Source organism: Aethalodelphis obliquidens, unplaced genomic scaffold (assembly GCF_003676395.1).
Source record: "Aethalodelphis obliquidens isolate GAN/ISIS:26980383/991018 unplaced genomic scaffold, ASM367639v1 scaffold7, whole genome shotgun sequence".
In the NCBI taxonomy this organism is placed as follows: Eukaryota; Metazoa; Chordata; class Mammalia; order Artiodactyla; family Delphinidae; genus Aethalodelphis; species Aethalodelphis obliquidens.
Genome location: NW_020837951.1, coordinates 34973783 through 34984595, shown reverse-complemented (window position 1 = coordinate 34984595; position 10813 = coordinate 34973783). Strand labels below are relative to the sequence as shown.

The following is a 10813-nucleotide window of genomic DNA, read 5'->3' as shown; positions in this document are numbered from 1 at the left end:
GTTAGGAGGCTGTTGCAATAATTCAGAAAAGTGATAATGGTGGATTGGACCAGGGGGGTGGCAATGAAGTTAGTGAGAAGAGGTCAGATTCTGATTCTGACTCAGGGGCCAGCAGGGTTTTCTGAAGGATTGGTGTGGGATGTGAAAGAGAGGAGTCAAGGCTGACACTTGGGGTTTTAGTTTAAGCAACTGGAAAGACAGAATTATCATCTCCTGTGACTGAGAGGAGTGGGTTTCATGAAAGGGGACGACTGGGAGTTTGTTATTGGACAAGTTTGGAATTAAGGGGAGACGTGTAGGCTGGAGATATAAATTTGAGAGTTCTCAGCCCATAAATGGCATTTAAAGCCAAGAGATCAGGTGAGATCACCAAGAGTCAGTGCAGAATCTATACTGTAAATAAGGAGGTCTGAGGAGTAAAGCCTGGGGCACTGCAAGTTTCAGAGGTTAGAGATGAAGAACCAGCAGAAGAATCTGAGGAAGGGTGGATAAGTGGAATAGAAAGGGTGGATAAGAGGAAAATTAAGAAGGCCCACAAGGTGGTTAAAATAGTAAGAGGTAGTGTGTTAAATGCTGCTGACAGGGTAAGACAGGTCAGTATTAACCTTGACAAGAGCAGTTTCAGAAGATTCGTGGGGTTGCAAACCTAACTGGAGTGGGTTCAGGAGACCATGAGAGGAAGGAATGAAAATAAAAGCCACCTTATTGAGGCATTTAACTGAGAGCACAGAAATGGGATGGCAGATGGAGAGGGCTGAGGATTCAAGAGGACTATGGTAGATGCTGTGCTGAACCACCCAGATCTCAACTTTGGGACGAAGAAACTCATTCCCCCAGCGGCTAGGAGTGTTAGCTGCTGACACCTCACGGCTGCGTCCCCCTAGGTCAGCTGAAGGAAGCTGCCTCCACTGAAATACGCCTGCCCACCAGCCCCTACGCAACGGCTAGTTGATGCAAGGGTCCAAAGGCCCTGCCCTCCTGCCTTGTTCAGGACTTCTCTGAAGGGCCATCCCAGCATCAGTTACCTGTGGGACTGACTAAAGGTGCTTTTGCAACTAGGGCGACCAAACATTCTGGCTTGCCCAGGACTGAGAGGTTTCAGTGCTAAAACTGGGACAGTCCTAGGTGTCCGTATTTGCAGCTGCACCACAGTTCAACTTCTCCTGCCCAAACTTGTTTCACGTGCACTCTAAAGTGTTTTTCCCAAAAATATTCCCCCCAAAACCTCCTGCACAAAATCTCAGCATCTGCTCCAGGGAACAGACTGGCAACAGGGCTTTTTAAAAAAAATTCTTTTTAACATAGAAGAAATCACAGCCCTTTTGAATACTATTGGGAATGATCCAATAAAGAAAGAAAAGTAAGGGAGAACTGCTGGATCATGATCCTTGGGTAGTTGATGCGGGTGGGACTGATTGTGTGCATGTGGGATGGGTCTGGCCTTAAGTAGGAGCAGACTTTCCTAACAGGAGGGAGGGTACAAATGCTGGTGGGTGGGTTATCAAGGGGTAAGTTTATGGAAGCTTTCCTCTGGATGCCTCTATTTCCTCAGGGAAAGAAGAAGCAACATCATCAGCTGAGCTTGAAGATGAGGGGAGATCCTGGAGGTTTGAGAAGGTATTAAATGTTTATCTACTGGAGAAGAATGAACTAAGGAAACATAGTGGTCCTGCAGGACCCAACTGAAGTTCAGCAGTCATTATTTTCCAGGTAGAACCTGTCAGGATGTTTCTTTCCAAACACTTTCCACTGCACAGAGTAGGCAAAGAGCTGGATTTAACCAAGGTGGGGTTTTGCCAGAAAAGTACAATGAAGCTAGAGGGAGGGAAGAGAGTTGACGGTGTATGCAAGAATGATTACAATGATGGCTAATGGGGTATAAGTTGAGGCATGAGGGCAATGAAGCACAGAAACTAGGTGGTAGGGTGAATAGATCCATGATAGAGTCTGGTGGGGCTAAGTTATTTGTATTGGAGGAAGGAAATTAAATCTAGGCTATGGCTGTGGGATTGAGTGACTAAGACTAAGGAGGACTGAGGTCATCAAATGTCTTTCCAGAGAAAGCAGATCTGGGCAGAAGGAAACTCTTTCAACTTTTCCCCACCACATCTAACGCTTTATTACACGTGGTAGGCAGAATGCCCCCACCCAAAATGTCTGTGTCCTTATCTCCAAACCTCTGAATACGTAGCTTAGATGGCAAGAGGGACTTTGGAGATGTATAATTAAGGATTCAAGGAAAACTCCCTGATTTCTGGTTTAAGCAGCTGTGTTGATGGTACCATTTACTGAATTAGGCAACAAGTTTCAAGTGAAAAATAATGGGTTCAGTTTTGGATCTGCTAAGCTGAAAATATTGGTGAGATGGAGATGCTGAGTGAGCATATGGATATCCAAACATGGCCAACATTTCAACTGGAAATAAACATTGGGAGTTTCTTCTAAATAGATGGTAATTAAAGCCATGGTCTTTAATGGGCTGGAAGTTTATAAAGAGAAGATAATCCAGGACCAGAAAGTATTTCAAGAATGATCACATAGTCAGTGAATAATAAAGTTTGCAAAAGATGGTAGAACATGTAAGGGATTTACCCTAGATATGAAGAGGATGAGGCCATGATAACAGGAGATGGAGGAAGAAGTGCTATAAATGTACTAGTTTGCTATTGCTGCTCTAATAAACTATTCAAACTTAGTGGCTTAAAACAACACAAATTATCTTACAGTTGTGGTGGTCAGAAGTTTGAAACAGGTCTTAAGGGGTTAAAGTTAAGGTGTCAGCAGACCTGTGGTCCTTCCAGAGGCTCTAGGGAGAATCTGTGCCTCACCCTTCCCAGCTTCTGGAACACAGAGGCTGCCCACATTCCTTGGCTTGTGGCCACATCATTCCCACCTCTGCTTCTGTTGTAATATCTTCTCTGACTTTGCACCTTCTTTCTCCCTCTCATAAGACCGTTGTGATTACACTGGGTCCATCCAGAAATAATCTCTACACCTCCAGAGCCTTCCCTGAATTCCTTCTTTCCCCTACACTACATTTATCTGAATCAATACTGGTCTGCTCATTCATCCTCCTTGATCTCCCCTTCAAACCTAGTCCCTACATTGCATCTAGGTTTAAGTAAGCAATTTTGAACTCCCCTTGATCAATATGATTTGAACACCTTAATCAATATGATTCCTGCCTGGCGCTCCCTTCTCTAACCTTTTCTCATAGACAACCACAGTTAATCCTTCAAGTCTAAACCTCCAGCAAGGTGAGGTCCTCCAGACGTCCACTTGTATGGAATCCTACGATGAATTATAGACCAAAACGGCTGTCCCATGACTGTCCATTCCCAGCTTCTGGCACAAGAGCATGGCATATAACAGAAACTCAGTAACCGATCAATGAATTATTAATCTCTGGGACTTTAAAAAGCCAGACCCTATGTGAAATCATTTTCCCTATATAATTTGCAACAGAACAAACGTCTCACCTTTAAAATAATAAAACAGTTCTGTAATGTTGGAGGCCATTTCACACTTTGCCAAATTCTGCCCTTCACTTCAGAGCAGGTGTCCTAAAAGCCAAATCCAGCCTGCCACAATTCTGCATAGTTTTATTTGAACACAGCCATGCTCATTGGCTTACATATTGTCTAAGGCTGTTTTCACACTGCAACTGAAGAGTTGACAGGGACCACAGAGCCCACAAAGCCTAAAGTATTTACAATCTGACTGTGAACAGAAAGCTCGCCAATTCCTGCTTTAGTGGCTTCTTTGATGACCTAAGCTACAAGCAGAATTTATCCAGTGATCAAGTCATAGCAAAACAGAGTAAAATGTCTGGCCGATTTCCTTTTGATACTATCTACAACACTCTCTGGTGCTTGGATCTTATAGGTAAAGAGAGACACTCAGCCCAAGCAAAGTAGGGGGAAGAGAAAGAGAATTTGATTCCTCACTTGTTCTTCACTCCAAATCTAGGCCCAAGTTTACCCACCTACAAACTATGGAACACACTGTAATTGAAATGCTAACTCACTTCACAGAAGAAATACAAAGAGCAATGATAAAGCAGTCTGAAAATGAAATTCACTGGTAGCAGAAGAACACTAGCCTAATTTAGGAGCAAAATTCCTACTTCTGTTTTCTAATTACTATTTCAGAACTGTTAATTACAAGCATTAGACACCCCTGGTGGAGTTTATGGCCTGAATTTTTAAAAGTCAGCTGTAAAAAACTGCACCATCACATTTTCTCTTATTGTAACTTGAACATGTGCTGGAACCAGCGTAACAATCACCACCCCCCACAAAGAAAAACACTAAAGGACAGGGTACAAAATAAATAAATAAACATTAAAAGGCCCTAAACTTTGGCCAGCTGCTATTTATTAGCCACTGAAACTTCCAGTCTCAAACTCCCCATCTGTAAAATGGCATTAACACTGATGGATTAAGGCTGTTTTTAGGTAATGAATTTTAAGTGTTCAGTAATTTTGAAGTTTGTATATAATTAGAGGATAAGCATGCTATCTCATAGCATCTGGAAATATGAATGAAATCTATTAGTGGAGTGAATGCCAGCGCAAATCACTTATAAACACCTTATACCAAAGACGAACCATTGATAACTAGTGTTTAGCAAACTAGTGTTTAGCACTGTGCTCTACTTGCATTCTCTCATTTCATCCTTACAACACACTGAAGTAGATAAATGTTTCTATTATGCTAATTTTACAGATGAAGAAAATGAGATACAGACATTCAGTTGCTACAAGTCATCCATCTCATAAGCGTTGCAGCCAGGACTCAAAATAAGGTGTTTATGATCACAGTACTATATACTGCACCCCTTTAAGTCAAGGATGGATATAAATTACCAACATGAAAGACAGCATCACAGGGTTAAAATACATGCTGTCTGGGCAAAGATGGTGGATTGAGCACCCGCTACTACTTCCACTCCCTCCGGAAGTTCCATAAAACAACATCAAAGATTTTTAAGATGTTTGTTTAAAGACTGTCTAGGTATAAACCTGAAAGGATGGAAAAGGAGGAGAGGAGACAATAGCAACAAAGTAAGAAGCTGGAAAGCAGGTGGACAAGTAGTAAATAACCTGGTAGAAAACCGAATTCTGAGTCAGCAATAGGAAAAGCAAAACAAACAACACCCAATTTACACCACAGAATTCCTAAAAGGTTCAGGAACTGGTGGTTTCATGTACCTTTGGAAGTAGGGCACGAAGGCATACACACTAAGAAAAAAAGAATTGGTTGAAGGTAGTTGGATGCTCTCTGCAACTCTACAGTTAAGTAGCCTCTCTTCCCCAACTCCCTCCCCAGATTAGAATTTTAGTTTCTGAAAAGGGTAAAATAGAGAGTTCTCTGGATTCTGAGATACCAGGCAGTTATGGGTACGGGTACTGTACTCAATATAGAGACTCAGTGAACAGACACATACTGGACACGAGATATGGAAAACAAGAGACCCAATACGGGAGAAGAGAGAAAAGGAATTCCCAGGATGATGCTGAAGGGAGACCCGAGAATACAGCCACGCGTCAGGCATAGAAGACTATCAGCGATTTAGATAAATGGCAAAAAGTTTAGCTGATTTAGTGCGATAAGTTCACAGAAAACTAAGCCTAGGAAAATCAAAAAGATGTGCAGGAAAAGAAAACAACAAACAGCATTTGGAGTCCTAATGAAATCAATCTAATCAAAATCAACACTAATAAGTACACTGAAAGGAAGTAGAAATGACATGCATGAGAGATGGAGGAAAGGAGAGGGAAGAGACACAAATCCTTACATGCATGGAGAAGTCAGTAGGCAATGTCTAAAACAGAAAAATCATAAAGTAACAACATAATCGTGTTACTTAGGACAAGAAAGTAAACTCAATATAATTAGCTAAAAAGAAGTGAATGTAGTTGTACCTGGGAAGAAGGTTAAGGACGTTCCCCTTCTCCCAAAAAACTTGGAGAACTACCTGACTTAAAAATATAGCGTTTTCCCCCTTTGGTGGTATTACATATTCTCAGCATCAAGCAGTAATGTTGCCTTTCATAAAGATTGCTTAAGAATAAAACCATGTTGTTTTATCAGGATTAGCAAATTCTCCAGTCCAAAACAAGAGGAACTCAATTTAATGCAGTTTGTAATAGTCACAACATTATAGTAGTCTCACCAGTGACTGCTGGTTTGCAGCAAAAAGTGGGTTAAGAAAAATAAAAGCCCTATTTTTCTTAGTTGGTACATTTATTAAAAATATACGGCTTCCCTGGTGGCGCAGTGGTTGAGAGTCCGCCTGCCAACGCATGGGACACGGGTTCATGCCCCGGTCCGGGAAGATCCCACATGCCACAGAGCAGCTGGGCCCGTGAGCCATGGCCACTGAGCCTGCATGTCCGGAGCCTGTGCTCCGCAACAGGAGAGGCCACAACAGTGAGAGGCGCACGAACTGCAAAAATAAATAAATAAATAAATAAAATAAAAATAAATATATATATATAGAGAGAGAGAGAGAGAGAGACTAATGGTCCTGTGCTTAAATGACATGGTGTGCGCTGGCTTCAATAAAACTTAACTAATGGAAAGGAACTCTTCAACAAATATACTCCAGACAGAAGTAAAAAAAGTACACAGAAATGACTCACACAACAGTGCCATTTCAGACATAATTCCCTTATAATTAATACTTGCTAGAAAACGGAGTTTGACATCATGTACAATAACACCAACGTTCACCGAGGCTGAATATCGCAGGTACGTCTCTTCATACTTCCCAAATAGTTTTATCTTTTAGCTATTAAGGTCAGTTACCAGAGCCAAACTTGTTCTTAACAAGTAGAATTTTTATGTCCATTTAATCAAAGAGTCTCTTACATTTTTCTGGGTCTATTCATCTGCAGATAGCAGTAGAAACTGTAACCAGGTTCTTCATATTATGCATTCACACGTGAAGCCCACTCTTCATATGCTGTCCAATTTCTTTAAGATAAAAGGAGCTGAAAGAAAAATAAATCCAGAATTTGTTTTTAGATCCAGATAATCACAAGTTACATATGGAATTACAAGACTGGGAGATAAACCTTATAGTTCAACATATTTTTCAAAACAACTCCAAATGTGGCCAAGCCTCTGCCTACACACCCAGCCAAAGGGAATCACTGTCTTTCAAGGTAGCCCATCCCACTGTCATGCAGCTAGAATTATTACAAAGTTCATTTTTCACTATATAAAATCTTTTCTCCAGGTAGTTCTCGCTCTTAGGACGATAAAGAGGAAATCCAATCCTCCTTCAAATGACAAGCCTTTACTTTGTGATTTAACCGTCAAAGGAACAGAACTCTAGAAGAAACAAAATGGCATTTTTCACTTTTAAAAACACATTTCAAAGACAGAGAGTGTGGGAAAACATTGAAGTAGGGATCCAGAAGAGCTGGACACATATTTTGGTTCCCCCACTGATTAGTTATATGACATTTACATGCTCCTGTTCACATCTGATACAGTCCTACATCAGTTATTATGAGTAGGGTGGTGAAGATATAAATGTCTAGAAAACAAAGAAGTGTTGTCACAGGGATCAAAAGAAGTGATATTACTGTCTTGTGTAACAGTGCCATGGCCAAAATAAGCACATGAAAAGATGCTCAGCATCATTAATCGTTAGGGAAATGCAAAATAAAACTACAGCAAGATACCACTTCACACCCACTAGGATGGCTACTAACAAAAGAACTGTTTGGCAAGGATGTGGAGAAACTGGAATGCTTGTGCACTGTTGCTGGAAATGTAAAACGCTGTAGCTGCTATGGAGCACAGTATAGTGGTTCCTCAAAAAAAAAAAAAAAAAAAAATGGTGGCTGCCAGCAGCTGGGAGGAGTGGGGAATGGGGAATTACTGTTTAATAGCTACAGAGTTTCACTTTTACAAGCTGAAAAGAGTTCTGGAGATGGTGGTGATGATTATACAATATTATGAATTTAATACCACTAACCCAAACACTTAAAAATAGTTAAGATGGTAAATTTTATATGTATTTTATCAAATTTAAAAATATTGGGAAAAAAAGGTTGTGACCAAAAAAGCTGCCAGATTATTTCTCAATACCCATACTAAATTAATAGAACATTTTGTTAATATTAAACTGAAGATATTGAAATATGTCAGAAGCTGACCAAGTCAGCAGTATGCCCAGGCTTTTTTTTTTTTAAACTAATTCTTATCAGAAAAAAAAGTAACAGTCATCAAAACAATGGATAAACAAAGTGTAGGATATCCATACAATGGAATATTATTCAGCAATAAAAAGGAAGGAAATACTGATACATGCTACAGTGTGAACAAACCTTGAAAAATTATCCTAAACACAAACGGTCACATATTGTACAATGCCATTTATATAAAGTGTCCAGAATAGGGAAATCTATAAAGACAAAAAGTCAATTAGTGGTTGCCAGGGGCTGGGGATGGTGTAAAATGGGGGAATGACAGCTAATGGGCATGGTGTTTCTTTCAGAGGGGAAGAAAATACTCTAAAACAGATTGCGGTGATGGCTGCACAACTCTGACTATACTAAGAATCAATGAATTGTACACTTTAAATGGGTGAATTGAATAACATGCAAATTATATCTCAATTTAAAAAGGGATAAGGAACAGTATTCTGTTTAAAAAATTTTTTTTGATTCATCTTAAATACAAAGGTCACTGAGAAGAAGCAAATTTTTTTTTAACATCTTTATTGGGGTATAATTGCTTTACAATGGTGTGTTAGTTTCTGCTTTATAACAAAGTGAATCAGTCATACATAAACATATGTTCCCATATGTCTTCCCTCTTGCGTCTCCCTCCCTCCCACCATCCCTATCCCGCCCCTCCAGGCTGTCACAAAGCACGGAGCCAATATCCCTGTGCCATGCGGCTGCTTCCCACAAGCTATCTACCTTACTACGTTTGTTAGTGTGTATATGTCCACGACTCTCTCTCGCCCTGTCCCCGCTCACCCTTCCCCCTCCCCATAACCTCAAGTCCGTTCTCTAGTAGGTCTAAGAAGCAAATATTTTACTGGTAGCTAAGTCAACCAAAAAAAGGTAAGAGGAGGAAATAAGTAAAGTTGGGAGTTGTAAAAAGCTGTTGAAGGAGCAAGATGATTTGGGAGTTTCTGTTCACCAGGGCTCCCTCCTCTGGGAAACCATAGTGAACACCACAGGCAGTGAAAGGGGCAGAATAAGGGAGACTAGACCTCAAGAGCTCTGGCCTTAGACCCAACATGAGCCTTCCACGAGTCTCATGAAGACTTGGTACGGTCTTCATCTATCTGAATCATCTCTGCCTCTCCATCTAGACCTGTCAACAATGTACAGCAAGGAACAATGGAAAGAATGCTGAAATGAACATGAAGCGGCAAATGAAGGGGCAATTCACTTCTGAGATTCATATCCGTAAAAATAGAGAACTAATCTATAAAACTGCATCCAGCTCTAATATTGTGTGCCTGCAATTCTAATACTTTGCATAAGTCCCCTCTGAAAGTCGAGTTCACATTTGCAAAGGGGATATACAGAGACTTAGGCCCTGCCTCTCTCAAAGGGCTATTGTCAAACTCAGGCAATGCAAAGTTTCTACAAAACGTAAAAGTCAACTAAATCCTCAGGTATTATCATTAATCCTATAGACTCAAATCCTTTATTCTTCTTAAAAAAAAAAAAAGAAGAAAGAAAAAAGGTAATTATTTACTTCACCCTCTACAAATAAAAGGAACAAAAGCTTTTGGATTTCAAAGGTAAGCCCTGATGTAAGGAAACTTGGCAGTCAGTTAAGAACTCTGGATTCTAGGCCAAGATCATTCACCGAATCGATGAGTGACCTTGAGCCAGCCATTTCTCCACTCTAGATGCCAGTTTTTCTGTCTGCAAAACGAGGGACTTGCTCTGAGGGATGACCTTACAAAATCTTTCAATTCAAACGCTCTTAAGACAGGGCGGGACTGGGTGATTAACCTCGCGGTCCCAGCCGCCGCTTGCACTCCGGTACCCCCACCCAGACCCGCAGAGCCTAAGCAACGCGCGCATGCGCCCGCTGCCCTCGACGTGCACGTCCCTTGCACCCCGCGACCGCTTAGCTCCGCCCCAGGGACCCCAAAAGGCCGGTGAGACCAGAGTTGGGCGGGCAGTGTCGGCGAGCTCCCTGCTAGTCTCACGGCCACAGCCTGGAAGGACACTCACTGACTCGCAGCAGGGCCACATAGATGAGGAAGTTCCGTATGGAGGAGATCACATCCTCGCGCATCTTCCGTTTCATCTCCTCCGGGTCCAGCTTCGGCGCAAGGCCCTCGATCCGGAACATCGCAGCTCTTCCTCACGTCTTCCAGCGGCCGCCCTCTGCTCTTCTCAGCTGCCTCCCAGCGCCGGCACTCGGCCTAACCCCATTTCCTGTTCCCGCCCCTCATTTTCACGTGTGGCGACGGGAGCCTGCGAAGGACAAACTTCATCCTTAAACTGAGCTGTTCTGAACGAAGGCGGCCTGAAGGGGGTGCACGTAATATTAGCCACGCAGGACTCGGGCTCTTCCAGGCTGTTCTTCCAGGTTGTTTATTTAACAACCTCTGTCCTGAGAGGCGCGCTCGGAGCTGCAAAGTGCTTTTACGCCTCAGAGCGGGCGGTGCACATAGGTATCACCATAAATAATAATAGTTAACATTTATTGAATACGAAGTACAGTTCTACCCCGTGAATTCGATATTATAATCTTCATTTCCTAGATGAGAAAATTGAAGCACAGACATCTTTAAAACAACAACTTGCCCAAATGTGCTT

The 10813-nt window shown here is 41.8% G+C and overlaps 1 protein-coding gene across 1 annotated transcript; it reads right to left on the bottom strand.

Moving 5' to 3' along the window:
* Window positions 1–6661: 6661 nt before the first annotated feature.
* On the bottom strand, window positions 6662–10440 carry TOMM5 (translocase of outer mitochondrial membrane 5). Its single transcript, XM_027105475.1, has 2 exons — window positions 10223–10440; window positions 6662–6997 (listed from the first exon to the last, which is right to left on the bottom strand). The coding sequence occupies exons 1-2, from the start codon at window positions 10341–10343 to the stop codon at window positions 6963–6965; spliced, it is 156 nt and encodes a 51-aa protein (XP_026961276.1). The 5' UTR covers window positions 10344–10440; the 3' UTR covers window positions 6662–6962.
* Between the last annotated feature and the right edge of the window lie 373 nt (window positions 10441–10813).